Genomic DNA, 20,603 nt, shown 5'->3' with positions numbered 1-20,603 from the left:
CTCTGTCAACTGAGTGAGTATCGCTTCCCGACTGCTGTGACTCATTCTTTGGTCTGGTTTCGTGTTGTAATCGTAAGGTGTGGTCGATCGTCATACAGGTGAAAGACATGGCTGTTAGCGCTCGATTTCACAGTAGTCACTACAAGAAATAGAACATAAAACACATTTAAACAGGCTGCAATACATATATGTGGTGCTGTACACATTTTGTATACCGTGCTTTACAAAATCGAAAGTATTTTTTAATCGGTGTCAGTCAGTGTCCCTTCAAATGAAAGAATGAAGTTGACTTTAAAATATTCGCTGTTGTATCAAAGGGCAAAACAGTGACAATCTACGCACCGTAGCAACGGTACAATAAAGACAGAAGTAAACTGTTTAAACCGAACTAAACTGTTCAACTTCACAGTTTATTGTAGTGCCTAGCCATAAAGCAACGTCCTTCCCTCCCATTGTGGACGATGTGGGTGGAGTCTTCGAGGAGGCGGAGTCAGGGTGAGGTAACGCTCCTTTTACTCCTTTTTTTTGTTCAGAGGACTGGTGGCCAGCTGCAGGGAGGCAGAGTGTGGAGAAGTGAAAAGAAATAAAGAGAGGAGTCTTGTGCCGACCAAAGGAGTCATTAGAAACAAGCAAGCACGGAATAATCTAAAATACGGTTAAGACAGGTAAGATTCACTAAATCTACCTTTTCCGACAGTTTTTACTGCCCTTAGCGTCTGTGAACGCTTAATTTATGTATTTATCGGTTTGTTTGGTGTGTAGTTATTATCGTTTATTCTATTAAAAAAAACATCTTATGTGTTTGTGTGGGGTAATTTCGTTTCTCTTTGTTGCTTACCTGGATGCAAATTCAGATGCTTTCTATTAGGAATTCATTTCCGCATGCCTCAAACCACTACTGCCCGTTGTTAGGGAGCAGCCTACTGCGCCAGCTCTACAGCCACCAAAAGTTTGTTCTCTTGTGGTGGACAGTTTTTTTCTTTCTTTCTTTCTTTTTAAACTTTTTAAAGTGCAAGAGCTCCCTTACTCTCTCTCTGCCCAAAGATAACGACATTTAGCCCCAGTATCGACCATACAGCTACACGTCGTCACTTGTCAATAGACCCCGTCGTGTCGTTGGTTGTTGGTGGTGTTGAAGATAAATCGCTTGGATTTGTGTGTTTCCGTGAATCAGAGACAAAAAAATAAAGATTTTGCCATTTCTATTTTGTCCTTTAACAGAAATGGTGTAAAAGTCACACTGAAGCAGACCCAAAAACAAAAACCATTTTCCCCGTTAACTTATGAAAGATCAGTGGATTAACATAAAATTAGTAAGTAGGTGTTTTAATTGTCTAGTAATGGTGGGTATTATTCACTATTTTTAATGTCTTGAATGTCTATTTTTTTTTTATAAGAGGTTGGGGTTTGTTTGGGGTTTTTTTTAGCTTTGGATGTGGTTGGACAAAAACAAGCACTTTCACATCAGATCTTCCGCTTTACCAACTATGACAGTGATGTTGAGTCTGTAAACAAACAGTGTTAGCTAACTGTGCCTGAGGGGATGAGTTGTCCGTGGGTGCACATCTGTAACGTATGACAGTGATACATGCTGATGTTTCTTTACCCACCCCCCACACTCCTACGCTGTGCTTCAAGGCAGCAGTGATGTCTCCAGGTGTTGCCAAATCTTCCATGATGTCATTACCTTTGCAGATTCTCAGGACTTGACAGGACAGCTAATCCTGCTTAGGGAGCACAGGAGCACAAATTTCTTTCATTTGATTTCATGACTAAATCCCCTGAAATCAGCATCCCGTTCAAATGACTTTTATCTTATCAGCTTTTTTCTTATGCGATTAAGTCATCTGCGGTGTCCTCTGCGGCCAACTTTAGTATAGTTTTAAAGTCCTAATTTGACACAGTTGGATTAGGGATTGGAAAGTAAACAGAGCCATTCACTACACCATCAAACTCCAAATCACATTATCCATTGTTCTTTTGTTTGAATTATCTGCAAGCGTCACAAAGCAGCAAGAACAGTGCCAAACAGTTTTGTGGTATCCAGCTGCTTTCTCTACCAATGTTTCCAGTTGAGTTTGCTGACTGTGTGCCAGCTTTAACGGGACAGGGTGCCAATACTTTGTGCCAGAATGGCCTTGCTGAGCTTGCCCTGTGTCATCAAGTAGGAAAGCTGTCCCTGTCTGGAAAGAGTGGATGGGTGGTGGGACAGCAGGGGGGTGACTTACTGTAGATTTCACAGCTACAGCTGTGGTGGCACGGTGATAATCTCCCCCCCTCCTGCTTAATTCCCTCATACTGTCCTACATTAGCAGAACAAGAGGCCAGGAGATCCTTCGGTTTTAAAAATAGGTCTACACTCTTCAAAGGGGATTACTGTATGGCATACATCCCGCCCTCTTGGTTTTATTTTTTCTGTGGATTCCCCGTCTTGCTTCTGTCTCAGTCCAACGAGGCCTGAGTCCTTTCCAGTTACAGGTGCTCAGCGCACACATTGTGCGACCTCCTCTGTGTTTGTATGTCAGTCTGCCTTTGTGTTTTACTGTTCCCATGGAGAAAAGGGCACAGAGATAAAGTTTCCCGTCAGCTACAACAAGAGTTTCTTTCTTTTAAGGTTGTTTTTTGGGGTGGGTGGTTTGACTGCTGCATTAACCATTGCACATATTGTTCAGGCCTACTAAACATACAGTATGTCATACGGGTACTGGGGTTCTTAAACTGTGACAGAATCTGTGATAAAATTTCTGTGGCCTGTTTCATTGTTGTCTTCCGTGCCGCGATATCGCTGGTTATGCTTGTGTGATGAAACTGAAATATTTAAAATTCATTAAGGTACAGAGAGAACTGGAAATGCATCAGAATAATGGTGCTTATTTTCTTGGTCATTATCCAATCAAATGGTTATTCCAGCACCTGTTCTAAACTGGGTCCAAGCTAGAAATTATGTGGCCATTCCTTAATAACTGTTTTACCCTGCACTGCCACATGCTCAGCTGCTACACCCTGCTACATCTACAACACCCCCCAGCATTCTTTGTTTCTGCATTATGTTCTGCTAAAAAAGCTTTCATATAAGTCCAAATTAGACAAAATACACACATCTATTATTTGTTATCCCAAAGTAACCCCTCTAACAACAAGTGCTTCTATATTTTCAATCTTTTCAAACCAGCAATAACTCAAAATAAGTGGCAATTAATTTTGAAATGCATGACATTATCCTTGAATGCAGTTATTAAATTATTAGAAATGTCATCCAAAAATTGCCAGTGTTGTAAAAGATGCCTTCTGTCATGACCAAACTCTAACTTGAGTGTCTAGCAGGGTGCAGTTGAATAACGCTGAGCAAGTGAAGCCGACATTGCCCAGCTGAACTCTACTGATGACAGTCCCTGAAGTTAATTATTTACCTTCAGCAGTTCTCTTGGTTGGATCAAGCAAGGGCAAGAAATGGTCCCGTTACTTAAGATGTCAAAGGCCTAATGGCTGTTTCTTCTCATCACTTGCACTTTAAAAAATAAAAAACATAGGCAAATCTACCACATGGGTCATTTCAAGTCAGCTCTTATCAAAGCTGTGTAAAAAAAAAATAAATAAATAAATACTCATGCATCACACTAACAGCCTTCTAGAAATAGTTGAATCCTCCTGCTGTCATCATGAATACATTACCAGTGATAAGTTTTTCATTACTTACTGTGTGTCCACACGAAGAGGGAGTGAACTGGATTCGGCACTTACTCAAAAGTAGGGCTGCCACAAACGATTATTTTGATAGTCGACTAGTCACCGATTATTTTTGCAATTAGTCGACTAATCAGATCCATTGGATCCATTGGACGTACAGCTTATTGCAGCATGCATCTGCTCTTATATAACTATCATTAGCTTACAGCTTTAAGTGTTTAAGGTATGTGCTAACTAAAAATAAAGACAAGGTGATAGTTTATTAAATTTTAATGAAATTTGCAGATTGTTTCGGTGAAGTTTAATAAACTTGCTATCTAAAATATAACAGGACACCGGAGTATATTCTCGAGCATCTCACACTTCTGATAATCAGTTGTCTGCTTGACGTTTATTCAGCTGTGTAAAAACTATAACTTTAATCTCAGCCAAACCAATTTACTCAGGAACAAATAAAATACTACAAAAAGCCAAACAATAACATTTTTAAGTTATCTAAGTGACTTATATATGTTTAACCTGAGTAGCGAAAGACGGTGGTGGGTTTGAAAACGATTGGCTGGGAGTCTGGTGTTCTCACCGGCTCTAGTGAGCCTAGCCCCGCTAGCTATCAAGCTAGTGGGTAACAGACGTCTCCGAAAACGTCGGAGCGCTTTTGAAAATATGTGGTGTCTTGATAAACTGAGCAAATATTTATCGTTTATTTTGTGACCCACAAAGAATAATAAGAGTAATATTAAAACTAACTAGCTGCCGCCATTGTTGGAAACTGAGCTGGGCAGCGCTATGAATTCTGGGACAGAGCTACTTCTTCTTCGGGGTTTAACGGCAGCTGGCATCCTTGTACATGCAGTGCTGCCATCTTCTGTTTCAGTCCGTTATTACACTCTTAAATCCTACTACTTATTCCTGCGTCTTTTGTGATCTTACAAAGCTTCAAACGACGCGTCGACTATTAAATCAGTCGTCGACGATTCTGATAGTCGACGTAATCGTGACTAGTCGACTAATCGTGGCAGCCCTACTCAAAAGACAAAGTTTTCACACGTGGATGATGAGTCGTATGTCTCAGCATAGCAACTCTGATGAGTTGTGTCATGTTATTATTTTCTTTGCCTCCTCCCTATCCCTTAATCACACTTCTACGAGAGATTCAACAAAGTAAAGGCAGAAAGGGTGTGGTTGAAACAGAAAGCAAATCAGTGGAGAAGCTCAGCTGTTAATTAGGCAACGTGAGGTCTCTCAAGAAGGGTGGTTTTGCATATGTTGAGTTCAAAATCCATGCTTTAGTCACTGTGGTTGCTTTTCTTTGTTCACTGCTTTTGAAGGGTTTTATGCTCTCATGAGTTGCGAATGTTGTGCAACCCTGGCGCCTGTGAGCACTTTTGCAAAAAACTGCATAAACTGAAAAAAGCATGGGCGTTTGAGACAACTGACACTATTATTCTTCCCTCTTTGTTCCTTGAAAGTTGACATTTCCCAGGTTTTCATCTGACAACAACACTGTACGAACCAAACGACGTGTTGTCGGAATAAGTCACTCAATTTTTAACAATGTTAGTTTTGTTTTAGTCTTCTGGAAGATGAACAAACTGTGAATTCAAACTTGTCAGATGAACTTGCAGTACTCTTTAGGGTCCCTTCAGATTTTTGCCCTGCTCTCCCAAGCACACCCCTCCCGCTCCCTCGTGCCTCTAATCTCCCTGAAAAATTAATCATCTGTCACATCGCCTCAGTGCTCAGATACACACTGGTGCGTAGCAGTAGCAGTTCAAGAAAAAACTCCCTGTCAGGCCTTTAAAGGGGGCTTTAGATGCAGCATTGGCTACCAAACTTGGCCCGTGAACACACAGTGCCATCTTGATGTGCTTCAGCCTTTTTGGTTGCGTTCAGTGGGGACAGTTGAGAGTGGTTTCCTTTTCACAGTAACAGCAGTCAATAGGACAATGCAGCTACTCTTTTCCTCTCTACACTAAACAGAGTAACACAGATGCTCACTGTGCTATCAAAAGCTCAGCTCGTCCACTTCCTTCCTACCATGAACCAAACAACACGGGGGGGGATCCTTCTTCTTGTTGTTGATAAAAACATAATTCAAGTTTTTGTTTTTTTTTTCTCACATAAAATTTGAATTACACATAAAGCTCAAATATTCCACTATTTAATTTCCACATCTTTATGCTGAGCTCTTTTCCTGGTTTGAAGATAATCTTTGGACATACCTCTACTCCTCCCACAGTATCTGACTTATCATGAACTTCTGTGAACTTTGTTTCTATGCGGGCATTGCAACTGAGTGTTTATTGCTACAGAGATTACACCCCTTTCTACTCACTCCCCCCTCCTTTATCTGTTTTTTGTAATCTGATTCTGGTCTGGACCCAGGCACCTCCTCCGAGACAGCTCACATTTCCTTTGATTCACAGAGAGCTCCCACGGAGACCAAACAACTACGCAGCAGTTTACAGCCACTGCACTGCATCCTCTGGCCTAAATCAGCTTATTAAAGCTGCTGCAGTGAATCAACTGACAAATCAAGGCCCATTAGATATTCTGTTGCTTCGCTTTCTTTCTTTTTTTTAAATTCTTTGGCTGAGGCTGCTTGTTGTTTTGGGAAGGCTTCCAGATCAGGGAAGAAGGAGATGCACTCTGCCACATTTACACAAATTCACTTGGTGTGTTGCACAAGTGCATAGGAGTATTGTGTTGTTGGCTGTCTCTTCTCTCTAGGCACTTGGTATGGTGACGTTGCGCTGGTCTGGATTTGATCAACTGCCTGTCACAGTCAGTTGACAAATGCTTTCTCTTAGAGTTTGTGCTTTACACAATCTGGGCTTCAAGCTGTGTTCTTCCCCAGTACCTTATCGCAGTTTGTAACTTCTCCTGATAAACTTCCCATCTCAGAGCAGACAGCCCAGAAATGTTGGTGAGTCAGACAATGTTGACCACCACTTCCTGTCACCCACCATGGTAAATCCATTAGCTGTGCACTGCTTCACATCCTCCCTTATTGATTTATAGCAAACAGCTATCCAGCCCCAGCTGCTGCCATTACAGTGTCATAGTATCTATTGTTGTACAAGTAAGGCATGAGGGGGAACCAGAAGGGTTAGTGAATGTGTTAACTTGTTTCCTGTCATGGCAGCTGAACCCCGGGTCTATGGAGAGAGGATGCAGAGAGGAAAATGTCAACTGTACTGCAGACTCAGCTGGCTGAACTGGCCATTTACTGTGTCAGGAGGATTGGGCTGTGGGAGTGCAGGGTGTGTGTTAAAGCCATCTGGGAAACGGTTTATTGCAAGAAGAGTGTGGCTTACATGTCTGGGGACATGAATGTGATTGGGTGTGTGCATGTGCATGGGAGGCTGTCCTGTATGTCAAATTGTTTATCTATTCCAGTGCTACAGGAAGCTGTTTACTAAATAAATAAAGTTTATTTGCTTGTTACTTTAAATAAGTTTAGCAAGGTTGTTCACACAGCCACCAGATAAGGATGTTTCTAAAGCCCAGTTATAATCCTCCCATAACTGTGAGAAATGTTTAATTATCATAAACAGTTTTTTCCTTCCTTATGTAACGGAAAGAAAACATGATGGAAATATGAGTATTTCTCTCCTCTCTCTACATTAAATATGAAGCCGCTGCCTGAGGACAGTTAGCATAGCTTAACTTGGCGTAAAAATGACAGGTTGTAGTTTCACAGGAGAAAAAAAAAAACAAAAAAAAAAACATATTTACAAATGTTTTAATATTTAGACCTGTGATGCTTTTTTTTCTTTTTTCCCCCCCAGTATTTATGCTTTAAAACAAAAATCCATAGAAAGTAAAACCGAAAAAAGCAACAGAAATATTATTTACACCCCAGCCTGCTAAATCGACATGTGGCTCAGCAACATTTACTACAAATACTGTAAAGTATGTGAACAGCCTCTTGAACACAACTGCAATATGAGCAAAGTTTATCTGAAGCCCCCCTGGGCCTCTTGCCTGACCTGATTCATTCCTGCTGTGATAGAAAGAAGAGCTTACACCAGCAAAGTCAAAATCTGGCCTGCTGGAATGTTTTTCATTACTATGCTCCGTTTGCAACTGTAAAGCTATAATTATTGGGAGGATACTGAAGGGAATAAAATGTAAGATCCCCTCTAGCCATTAGGTGTATTCTTCCTCACATATCCAAGCACTCTTCTGCCACACCCTTTCTGAGAGCCTGTCACTGCTGAAGAGACACTCCCTTTCCAACATGCCTGAGGGATTTGCATGATAGTAAATGTGTTCTCATTACAGAGATTAGAGTTACTCATCCTTTGTCACAGTAGTCTTGTCCCTACAGTTTCTCTTAGTTTCAGCAATTTAACATTTCTGAGTAAGTCAGTGAGTAAAGTTTAGATAAGGTTGGTGTGTTCTCCCCCTTTTCTTTATTATTTTTTTTCCCTCCCAGAAACAGATTGACGACTCAGACTGAATATGCAACACTAGTGTGGAATGTCACAGCAGCGTTTGAGCGCTGGGCCCTGATCAAGATCCATCTCTGCTTTGCTTTTCTGTTGCAACTCACTCCTCCCTCACTGGCAGCTTTTACTGATACACATTCCTGGTTTTACTGTGCATGCTTTTTGGTTTTTTTAAGCCTCCTAAATCATCATCCGCAGAGGCTGTTGCTTAACAAGATAGTGGGAGGTGACGGGTGTGTGAAAAGTGTTTTCCTGAAGTATGGCTTCATGTCACTGTCTGTGTGGGTGTATAAATGGCAGTGGGAATGACTATTCAGGAGAAAGGCACTTCACAGTGAGAGTGAAAGGACATATTACTGATTAACTGGAAGAGAACAAAGTTCAGTCACAACAGCACGCACCATCAGCTCTTTGTTGGCACTGAACAATGGGAGAAGGCTGGGTTAGACTTTATAATCATCAGAACATAGAAAACTGTGTTCACTCAGGGTTATTTTTTTTTTGCTTTGATCTTTTATTCTTTTAAATAATTCGTAGCCTGCCCCTTCCCCAATAGATTTTTTTTTCTCGAATGGGGGAAAAAAAGAGAATAAGAAAGCCCAAGAGGAAAAGACAAATTATCAACAAACAAGTGCCCAGAGCTTCAGACTTTAGATTGGACAGCAGATAAAACCCTCACAGCACAGCGTTTCAGCGGACTTTCAGTTACCTAGGCAATATGCGGGGCGTGTCACTGCATTGCAACAGTTGACTGAACCCGCTGCCTCGCCCAGGAAAACAAAGACTACACAAACACTGACCCTGATTTACAGACAACAGGAAGGTACATACATTCTGCACCAAACTCAGATGTGTACTGTTTGTTATAAACGGATCATTATACTTTTATCTGTTTTAAAACCTTTGAAAAAGTTAGTGAAGCTGTATCTTGTTTTTTGTCCAGTTGTTCCCGTTGCCCTGTTTACCAGTGCTCGTAATTTTTTAAAAGGTGGCCACACCTTTACTGAGAAAGGTAGAAATGCACGGGGAATGTTGGTACAGTTGTCATGTCTGATGAGTCATTGTGTTATCTGTAAGGTAACGTGTAGCTGCAAGCACAGACAGCCCTCTGTGGCCTGGTCCTGCAGGATCTCAAGTGAGACTCAATACATGGGAAACTCGTAGAGCTGCTGCTCTCTGAAAGTGAAATGAAGGAAAATGTTGCCAGTGCACATGAACCGTATAGTAAATGAATTCATGTTGAAAAGTAAATGTGTCGACGTATAAATGAGTTTTTCGTTAAACAAAGTGGCGCGTACAGAAAACTGAGGACAGACGCTGAAAAATGGTGAAAATTTCTTCTTCGTATCAATTTTAATGAAAAACAAAGCCGCTAGCAACAGTAATGCATGCACATCAGATCAAATAAGTAGCGTGAGAAAACTAGACTATGACTCAAATACATTCTTTGTTCTTGTTTTTACAAGTTGTAATTGCATGCCCATTGATCAGCTTCAATTCAAGTATTTTCCATTTTCTTAACATTGTTTAGTACATTTTGTTCCATGGAACTGAGGGCGCGTATAGGTAAAGGTGGTAATTTAAGTGTTTATGGCTCATTATATGCTAGCACAGAAGCTTGCCATTGTGGGTTTTAGCCCCAACTTGTTTTATTAATAGTCAAGACGGAAGATATGCAGAGCTGCTTATTACATGCAGAACCACAGTAAGCTAAAAACAGCTGTCATACAGAAGGGTTTTGAAGATTAAAGCTTTTTTTTTTTTCCCACTTGCTTGTTTGTCTCTACTGTGTGTGGATCATCTCTGTTTTTGTAATCTAGTTTTTGTTATTTATGGCCAATTATGCAACAAGCTCTGTGAATTAAATCTGAGATTTCTTATTCTAAGCGCGCTCTCAGAAAATGCACACACCCTCATATATTAAGTACATCTGTAGCAAAACCATCACACACATAACCCATCCCGGCGATATGTTCGGCAAACAATCCTGTAAAAGTCTAACATTTGAAAACGCTCATAAGCAGCAAAGTGAATGCAATACTGTAGACTGTATGACACATCCAGTGACCAGCAGCTATTGTGAATGCAGGTTTCTCTGAAATTCAGGGTGAATGACATTAAGACTACAGAACTATGCAGAAAACTTCCATGCATGTTGTAACCATGGGGGTTTATTTTGGGTCTGGGAGGCCACTTCCAAGAATAATCTGTCTTCCTGTATACAAAAACACCACTATTACATTGAATTTTTCTGAGAGGATACATTTACGTTTTCCTCATAATCTTTTCTAAATATTTCACATGTACTAGTTTTGCTCTTTTTTTGCAGAGGGTTTAATGGCGAAGCACATTAAAAACCTAACTGCAGTTCAGCCATGTAGAAACCTGTCGGGGGTGAGAGGAAGTATTTGCATGATAAACCAAGAGCATGATGAACAAACATGCACCGACAGGTAGCAGGTAGTTGCACAAGTTGGGGGATTGTTAAAGTGAAACCAAGTATTTAGCAGACTTAAGTAGTTTATTTGGCCTCTATGATTAAGGGTCGTAGTTTTAAAATCCAGGTTTTTTGGTGGGCATGTAAATATAAAGACAAAATTAAAGTGAAGGTAAGGGTGTGTGTTGTTGGGGTTTTTTGGTTGTTTTTTATTACTTTAAAGGTGTGTTGGGGAGTCATCTACATACACACTTTCAAAGTGGAATTGAAACCTGATGAGCAGGTTCCTGATTGCCACATATCAGCAGTGGGCTGCTCCCATGACTGCATGGGTGGAGACCTGGGGTTAAAGGTCACTCACCCTGCTTAGCATTTTTACATTACAGCTGTCACTTTACTCACTTTGCTCTCCCTTCTCTCTTTGCAAGTCACTCTGCTCAGTGCTTTAATTTCCAGATCAGTGTGAACACTAAGTGGGGAAGTGTCCAACTCGTGCCACCCCCATACTCAGTAAGCTGTCTCGTGCAAAGAAGTAGACAGTTTATTCACTAATTCGTGCAAAAAGGGTTTGTAGGAATGCGTGTGTTTACCCGTTGTATGAGGTGAAATGGTGGAAACGCTGACGTTGGATTTCTCTGTGTGTTTGTTTTTAGGTTTGCTCCATCGGAAGAAAGGATGGCAATGCAGAGTAAGTAAATCAGCTCAATTTCATGATCATATTTTATGTTCCGATTTTTATTTCCTCTTCTGTAAATTCTGTTTTGACAAGGCAGCAGCTTAATGTTGGTTGTATTTGTGTGATTTCTTGATTTCACCTCAGTCTCTATCACTTCATTCAAAATAGACCTGAACAGTTTGAGCTTGACCTTTTCTACTTCCAAGTATTGTGTTCAGTGTTTGCATTGAAATCACTTCCTTAAAATAAAGTATAACTACAGGTTCCTGCTATAAAATTTTTATTACTTTGGTTTAAAAAAAAACAACTGTGTTTATCTTGGGAGAAAGAAAAACTGATCTACACAAAGGTTTTAATAAAGAGCAGTTTCTTAATCTTCATGAAATCTGTTAATTACTTTAAGTTACTTTTAAAACCTTTGATTTCCTCTCTCCTTCCTTGGCAGTGGGTGAGATGGAAACTGGCAAAGTAAAGGTGGCAGAGTGGCAACAGACGATGTATGGTCTAGACTCAGGCATCCAGTCTGGAGCCACCACAGTCAGAGATGATGACGGCGATTTCACCATATCTAAGCAGTACACCATGACCAGCACTGTGACAATGCAGGAGCCTGGTAAGGACAGACCAGTTAACATGCTGTAACTTTGGCTTAAATACACCTAGACTACATCATCAACCTCATCATCTCGCTTCTCAATAGACATGGATCCCCAAAGCGTTATGACCAGAGCTCAGAGGGTGCGAGCTGCAATGTTTCCAGAGACACTGGAGGGAGGCACCACCATTCTGTCGACTCAGACAGACCCGTCCCAGATGACTAACGTCCAGCGCCTGGCCGAGCCCTCTCAGATGCTCAAGACCGCCATCATCCATCTGATCAACTACCAGGACGATGCCGAGCTAGCCACACGTGCCGTGCCAGAGCTCACCAAACTGCTCAACGATGAAGACCAGGTGATGAAAACGAAGATGTGCCCGCGTCGATACAAACAAACACAGTCTATAAATATTTTGTTAAACTTTCTAAAATAATTACTAAGTCATTAATGGGTCTAGCGAAGGAATAAGTTTAAATACTGATAATTACTAAGTGATTATCAAATTCAGAAAAAAATGCCATGTATATTGTATTACCTTCTGAATAGGCAGATTTAAGAACTTTGATGTTTAATTTTCCCTTGTACAAATTAACTCATACCTTCCCCTTCCATCTCTCATAAGGTGGTAGTCAGCAAGGCTGCACAGATTGTGAACCAGCTTACACGCAAGGAGGCATCCCGCCGTGCACTGATGCAGTCCCCTCAGATGGTGGCGGCCGTGGTGCGAGCCATGCAGAACACAAGCGACATGGAGACGGCAAAAGCCACGGCCAGCATCCTCCACAACCTGTCCCACCAGAGAGAGGGCCTGCTCTCTATCTTCAAGTCAGGAGGAATCCCTGCTCTAGTCCGCATGCTCAGGTGCTGCTGGTTTACAAATGGGTCAAATTTTCACTTGTGGTCTGCTAGAAATACTTTTTTATTATGGTTAATAGGATATATTTGCATTAAAAACTCAAAATATTTTAGAAAAGTCACTCAAAGTTGCATTAAATCCTTGTTAAGATGCGCTCTGTGGCGATGTGTTGAAGTATTTTCCAGTGCAGCTACCGTGCAGTTATATGTACAAGGAAATAACAGTTTGTAGTAAGTTTTTAATATTATTTGAGTAAGCTGCCAGCATTAGCCTTCAATGCTGGAAGCCTGGTGGGAAGCTTTATTGTTCCTCCCATCAGCTAGATCTAAATGGGACAAGATGATTAACTTCTGTCCAACGAACAAGTGAGCTTTTGACTCACAGGGATTACTGGTAAGGGCACTGACGTATTTGAAGCTTAGGCCATGCTCACTATGAGCTATCAACCACTAACTAATATATACATATATCTGGTGGAAAATAAGGAAAAACACAATTGGCTCAAACGAAAAATAGACAGGATTATTTTGTGACGCACGCTAAACACGCATGTTTCTCTTCCTCGTTGCTCCCACAGCTCCCCTGTGGAATCTGTGCTCTTCTACGCCATCACCACGCTTCACAACCTGCTGCTGCACCAGGAAGGAGCTAAGATGGCCGTTCGTCTGGCAGATGGACTGCAGAGAATGGTTCCCCTGCTGAAGAAGAGTAACCCCAAGTTCCTGGCCATCACCACAGACTGTCTGCAGCTGCTGTCATACGGCAACCAGGAGAGCAAGGTATGTGTGAATTTATTATTTTAGTTTGCACTTGTTTTGTGTTTTGCTACCACGTGCTTACGTTACACAATGACTGCAATCTGAAACCGTCGACAGTGCCGTGCGTGTGTGTGCATGTGTTTTGCTTTGGGTGTGGCATGAGAACAGAGGTGTTCAGGTGCTGGCTGGGTGTGGTTGTTTGTTTGCTTAGTGTAATGAATTGACAGGTGCCAGGAAAGTCATGGCTTAGTTAGAAGTGTGCATTGTAAAATGTAAGAATTTGTTTTCATAAAGGTCTTTGTTTAACAGCTGATCATCCTTGCCAATGGGGGCCCCGAAGGTCTCGTTCATATCATGAGAAACTACAACTACGAGAAGTTGCTGTGGACCACAAGCCGTGTGCTCAAAGTCCTCTCTGTGTGCCCCAGCAACAAACCCGCCATTGTAGAGGCTGGTATGTGATATAGGTTTTCTGTGTTGAAACACCTGTGTGCACAAGCTAGTCATACAGGTGTGTCAGCTTTGTGTTATCTGAACAGGGGCCAATGGCTCCTTGGTAACTGTGTTTCTTGATAGCATAATTTATTAAATGTTGTTGAGAGCTGAGTAATTTTACTTCTCTCTTCCCTGCAGGTGGCATGCAGGCTCTAGGCAAACACATTACTGGCTCTAGCCAGCGTCTGACGCAAAACTGCCTTTGGACTCTCAGGAACCTCTCTGATGCTGCCACCAAACAGGTCTGAGTCCAGCTTTACTTACTTACTTTTTTTTTTTCTCACGTTCTTTTTGCTATATTTCCTCCCACCAGTAACTAATGGGGAATATCTATCTTTTTTTCTTTCTTTCAGGAGGGTATGGACAGCCTGCTGCAGCAGCTGGTTGGCCTGCTCAGTTCAGATGACATCAATATGCTCACCTGTGCGACCGGCGTCCTGTCTAACCTCACATGCAACAACGCCCATAACAAATCTCTGGTCACTCAGAGCAATGGCGTTGAGGCTCTCATCCATGCCATATTGCGTGCCAGTGAGAAGGAGGATGTGACTGAACCCGCCATTTGCGCTCTACGCCACCTGACTTCACGCCACCAGCAGGCTGAGATGGCACAGCATGCAGTGAGGAAACATTATGGCATCCCTCCCATTGTCAAGCTGCTCAACCAACCCTACTACTGGCCTGTCATCAAGGTAGTTAAAAGAGGGAAGGATATTCTAAAGTGGGGCAAAAATGTGCACAACAGAAATGTGGTAATTTATGGAAGAAAGGATCTGACTGAAAGAAGGTGGTTTTATGCTGGAAAAAATATTAAAGACTGTGAAATAAGTACTTTAAAGAGTTCAGTGGTAGACACTGGGAGCTGGACAGATGGCCAAAATGGATGGCAAGTAGGGCAGAGAGCCAGAGTTTCAGCCATCCTGAAAGAGCATGAAATGCACATGACAGCAGGAGCAGTATGTTTTGCAAGACTGGGATTTAGGGGGAAAAACAGAACACCACATTCTAATGAAAACAAAAGTTTGAGATCATTTCCAGTCATTTTACTTGCTGACCAATAACAGAACTGCATAATCAGTCTATCTTTGCTTGTTTTTTCTTGCCTGAAGGCTGCGGTTGGCCTGATCCGTAACCTGGCCCTGTGCGACGAGAACCAGGCCCCTCTGAGGGATGCAGGAGCAGTCCCCCGTCTGATCAACCTGCTGCTCAAAGCCCACCAGGATGCCCAGAAACATGGCTCATCCAACCAGCAGACATACCAGGTACACGATGGGCTCATGTCAAAGGACGTTTATGATCCCTCTGTCGACATTGTAGCATTTCTGTAGAATCACATTTTTTCTATTCATGTTTTGTTCTCAGGATGGAGTGAGGATGGAGGAGATTGTGGAGGGCTGCACAGGAGCTTTGCACATACTAGCCAGAGATCCTGTTAACAGAGCAGAGATCGCCAATCTCCAGACCGTTCCTTTGTTTGTCCAGGTAAACAAAGAAACAGAAACGAAGCCTTTACAATTAGCTTTGTGACGGCCTGTCTATGAAATGCGCTTAATAAATAAACTTCACTTACTTACTTTCAATTCGCACTTATGTTTGTTTTTCTTAAACTTATTTTTATTCTTGTCTTCTACAGCTACTCTACTCTCCAGTGGACAACGTGAAGCGCGTGGCAGCAGGCGTCCTGTGCGAGCTGGCAGTGGACAAACCATCAGCTGAGCTCATCGACGCCGAGGGCGCTTCGGCTCCACTGATGGAGCTGCTGCACTCCAACAACGAGGGCATTGGTAAAACATGCACATAATGCACTGTAATTAGCTTACTGTAACGTAGCATTTAGTCATAGATGGAAAATAACAAAGTCGATTTACTCAAGTGCTGTGCTTACTGTAAGTGCAGTTTCCAGGCACTTGCACAAGTCCATTTTGCGAGTCATTATACTTTTCTACGCATTCCATAATGAAATGTTGCAAACTACATTTTAAGAATACACAATAATGGAAACATTGTTGTGTGAAATTCTGTTTTCTTGTTGTTAGGTTCTGTCTTTATTGTAGATGCTACAGAAACACCAGCTTGTTGTCCTGGTTAATTCAGTTTAACAAACAAGAAGATATAACATGCTAATATGTACACTTTAGCACTGCAGGTACTCATATTTTGGGCTGTTTTATTCTGTTTTCTTGTTGTTGTTTTTTAAATCCCGTTTCCATTTTATTTCATGCTGACGCAGGTTAACTGGCTGTAGCTCAGGGGTGGGCAATCTCAGTCCACGAGGGCTGGTGTCCCTGCAGGTTTTAGATCTCACCTTGGGTCAATACACCTGAATCACATGATTAGTTCGTTACCAGGCCTCTGGAGAACTTCAGGACATGTTGAGGAGCTAATTTGGCCATTTAAATCAGCTGTGTTGGTTCGAGAACACATCTAAAACCTGCAGGACACCGGCCCTCGTGGACTGAGATTGCCCACCCCTGCTGTAGCTCTTGCAGATACAACAGTCTGTCACTATAATTACATTGTTAAGGAGGAAAAAGCCCAAATGAACCAAATGAAGTATAATAAGCCTTAAATAAACAGGATGTAGCTGCACATTTCTTTATCAGGAATGACTTCAGGTAGGAAGGATTTCACACCAAAAAAAATAAAATGCATTTTTTTGTCTTATATGCTCTCTGTTATACTTGTAAACTCTAAAACGTTGAGCTCTAGATGTTTAAAAAGGCCACGCTTACTCATAGATCAACCACTGTAAATCGCACTGTTGGTCATTTTATTTTGCACCAATGTGCTGAAGCTCAAAGTAAAGGACATTCTGTTCCAGATATTAAGCTTTCAAAGTTTATTAACTAACGCTGACCCCGACCACTGACTGTTTTCTTATTCTTTCCCCTCCAGCTACTTACGCCGCAGCCGTCCTCTTCCGCATCTCCGAGGATAAGAACTCAGACTACAGGAAGCGAGTGTCTGTGGAGCTCACACACTCTCTGTTCAAAAACGATCCGGCTGCCTGGGAGATGGTGAGTGGGTGTGGCCCCCTCTGATGCACCAACACGACAGCTGAAGATTAATGAAGATTCTCGTAGACTTGTTTATTCACGTCGGTTGTTTCTGTGTCAAATACATCTTGGCATTTTTGTTGAATGGTTTAATTTAATTTGACCTTTGCCCTCTCATGACTTATCTGCAGGCCCACAACACAGCTGTCATGGAGGGACCCTATCCAGATGGTGAGTAACTGTGGCTGAAATGTGCACATACAGCACATTCCTCAGCAGTGGGTCACTACACCACGGAGAGCAGCCGCAGCATGAAAGCGCAATAATTTGTTAGCAGGTTGCCTCCCTGCTGCTGCTTACAAACTACTTTCATTATTTGGCAGCTATAAGAATGAGCTCATCACAAAGCTCAGCACAAAAAACAAATGGCTACTTATTTTTCATGTAAAGTAAAAATTTTAATTCAAACTTAAAAGAAAGTAGCACAGTCTTGAGATTCGCATGAACCGTCAGTTATATCTTCTTAAATTAATTTTAAACTTGCTTTTTTTATCAATTCTTTCCATCTGTGCTTTGTTAGTTATATAATTTTTCCCCAATCAAGGTGTATTATACCAGAATCTAAGAAAATCTAAAACGAATACATTGAAAACAACATTGTGTTTGTTTGTTTCTGTGTTTGATTTCCTGATACATCATTTCCTTTTCATTATTATCAAGTTAAGGTCTTCCTCTCGCCCCCATTGTGGTGTTTCTTCATTATCTATGTTTGCATCTTCGTCCAATCCTTTCCTTTACTTGCCTTTTTTCCTTTTATGGTTTTGGTATTTTGTTTCTTACTCTGATCCAACTAAGTAAAAAAAATAAAATAAAAAATCTTTTTTTTTTCTCCCTCAGTTTGATCCCAGTAATCCAGAAATGTGCCTTAATATAATAATTACACATCTTGGTTTGCAGAGCTAGATGCTGGTTTCCAAGGATACGGATATCCAGGTGACATGCCCATGGACAGCATGGATGGAAATATGATGCATGACGAATACGCAGCCAGTTTGCCCTACGAAAGACAACAGTACCCACCTGACCATTATTAAGGTCAGTAGATGCTAATGTTACTTCAGCCAGTCATCTTACTTTATTTAGACTCAGCTGATCGGGACTGTGTGAGAAATAATGCCATTTGTTTGTGTGTGTGCACAAAGTCCAAGCTTCAAAAGCATAATCTTGAACTTGTATAAGTAAAAGATCAAATTCTTATGTTCTCTGGGGTTTCTTAAAAACACAGAAGAAACACTTAAATGCCTTTTACAGCGTGTAGAATTTATCTCTGTACTTTTTTGAAATGTTATTTTCTTGTTATATATTGTGATCAGCCACAATATTTAAACCACTTGTGTGATATCCACTGTATAAGATCCTGTGGGAGTGTCCTGTAGTGTCTAACAGTGGGTCATTGACAGCGGATGATTTGGATGTTGGGAATTGTGAGGCGGCTTCTCTGTGCAGCCTGAAATTATCAGTAAAAATTAGATTCTTGGGAATTTGGCGATTGGGTAAACATCTTAAGCCATTTCTGTGGGTGTTGCGAGGCGTGTCATCCACATTAATACCGTGACCTAGCGTTTCCCAGCAGAACATTAAATTATAAAGAGATGATCAATGCCATTGACTTCACTTATCAGTGGTTTTAATGTAGTGTACTAATGCACTTTAAAAGCACTGCAGCCTGTACCTCTGAAATGCTTTAACAGCAAAATGTTATCACCCTTTTTCAAATAAAGTCCTGCTCATTTCAGAGCAAGGAAAAAAGATAAAAACACTTTTTTGTTTTTGTGAAATAATAACTTTCTTTTTTTAAATTTTATTCTTTCAGGGGAAAGAAGCAGATGAGGAGGAGGCAGCAAAGAGCTGATTTAGGATGTAACGGGACACAGAAGAGTAGAACGTGGTCATCACGAAAGGTCTTTTTCCTCTGCTCGCCACCTGATGTAATATATACAATTATTGCCGAGTATGGGACTCATAATCTTAACAGGGCTCAACTTTGTTTTATAGCATAATTTTGCAGATTATAATTTTGACATTGATGCTTGTAGTTTGTTTTTGTTTTTTTTGTTTTTTTAAGAACCTTCTAAGAGTGAGTGCATGAGTGTGCGTGGTTGTTTACGCTTTTGGGTGGGTATTCTATGCCAAAGAGATTTTATTTTGTGATGATAATCGTAGCTTTTTCTTTTTTTAAGAAAAGAAAGAAAAAGAGAATAATAGTTGAAAACACTGCCAGAGGTGGCTCAGCGTGCACAGTGCACCAACTCACCAACTCCGCTTAACGCCTTTGTAAGACACATTTCTGACTTTGCTGTAGTTTTGGCTCTATATACTGTCAGTTTTCTCACACCGTGGCCCAAGAGTCAGCGAAGAGCTGGTTAACGCTCCTTTCATGTGTCACAAAATTTAGTAGACGTGAGCAAATGGGGAGAAGCGGAGATACTCGAGCTAACACTGTACAGCTGCTCCCTTCTCTTCTGTAATCATCTGATGCGTTTTATTTGGACTGTAGTTGATCAGTACGGTTGCTTTATTTGTTTGTTTGTTTTCAAGAGTCATCTTCAACTTTTATAAGTTATTTACTGGGAAAGTTTCACATTATGCACAATTACCAGAAAATAAGGAAAGAGATGCCTTTGATTTTAAAATGAATTTAGAGAGGAAATCATATGTAGCCACTGAAAAAAACCCTCATTTACATACTTGTGCAACAGATTTGTCCAACTCCGTAGTAAACACATGAGATAATACAGCTGTGGTTAAAAAACAAAAACAAAACTACTGACAGGGAAATTTGTCTTTCTACTTATTAAGAGTTTTTACTTAAATTTTGTTTAATAAAAATAAAGGATATATATTCGAAATGTTCTTGTGTTCATGTTTATTGAGTTATAAATCAGAAATGTGCTTTTTCTTGTTTTCTGTACATCCATTTTCTTACGCTTATCATTTGGGTGCAACCCAGTACGAGCATGGTACATCTAATAGTTGTCTGCTGGGTTTATATCGTCTGTTTAGGCAACACTCAGTTGAACAATTTCTGATTATACACCTGCTATTTTCTTTTTGTTTTTTCTAAGCAAGTTCTTTATTACTCTTGTCATTAGTAGTCTGATTCAAAGGCAAAAATGGTTTCATTGGCTACACTGCTTTCAGTTTGAAAATAGACATTTCTCTACAAAAAAAGTCATTTAATTGTGTTTCCAATTTATGAGGTAAAAGAAACATTTCCTGCTGCTGAAGCTTTAAAGATCCTCTCGGAGCCAAATTAGTGCTGAAGGTGTTCAAGTAAGAGACGACTGCAACATCGGTGGAGAGGACGTATTGTTTGTCATATGTTTTTATCATCACCCTGAAAAAAATCAACAAGTTGAAACACATTACAAATAAAATATAAATGAAGTGTTGCTGAACTTGCTCCATGCACCTTGTTTGCAGATGAAGTCGTGCCAGGAACTTCTTAAAAGCTCGGCTCTCATTACATTCTGCTGCATGAATGTAATGCACATCATAATCTGGACAGGTGACACCCTCTTAAGCACTGTTTCAGCACTTTTTAAAAAAAAAAAAACAAGTAATCCGAGCCAGACCCATCAATCA

The 20,603-nt window shown here is 40.9% G+C and overlaps 1 protein-coding gene across 1 annotated transcript; it reads left to right on the top strand.

The window, feature by feature from the left end:
• The first annotated feature begins 520 nt into the window (after positions 1–520).
• On the top strand, positions 521–19,867 carry jupa (junction plakoglobin a). Its single transcript, XM_005735744.2, has 16 exons — positions 521–665; positions 11,232–11,266; positions 11,700–11,867; positions 11,955–12,208; positions 12,476–12,714; positions 13,287–13,488; positions 13,777–13,921; positions 14,101–14,204; positions 14,316–14,654; positions 15,072–15,224; positions 15,325–15,444; positions 15,596–15,746; positions 16,858–16,979; positions 17,150–17,189; positions 17,916–18,053; positions 18,832–19,867. The coding sequence occupies exons 2-15, from the start codon at positions 11,254–11,256 to the stop codon at positions 18,050–18,052; spliced, it is 2,187 nt and encodes a 728-aa protein (XP_005735801.1). The 5' UTR covers positions 521–665; positions 11,232–11,253; the 3' UTR covers position 18,053; positions 18,832–19,867.
• The last annotated feature ends 736 nt before the right edge of the window (positions 19,868–20,603 follow it).

Source organism: Pundamilia nyererei, unplaced genomic scaffold (genome assembly GCF_000239375.1).
Source record: "Pundamilia nyererei isolate P.nyererei 1_Seehausen unplaced genomic scaffold, PunNye1.0 scaffold00065, whole genome shotgun sequence".
NCBI lineage: Eukaryota > Metazoa > Chordata > Actinopteri > Cichliformes > Cichlidae > Pundamilia > Pundamilia nyererei.
Note: the sequence above shows the minus strand (reverse complement) of the source record. Positions and strands in the feature narration are given on the sequence as shown.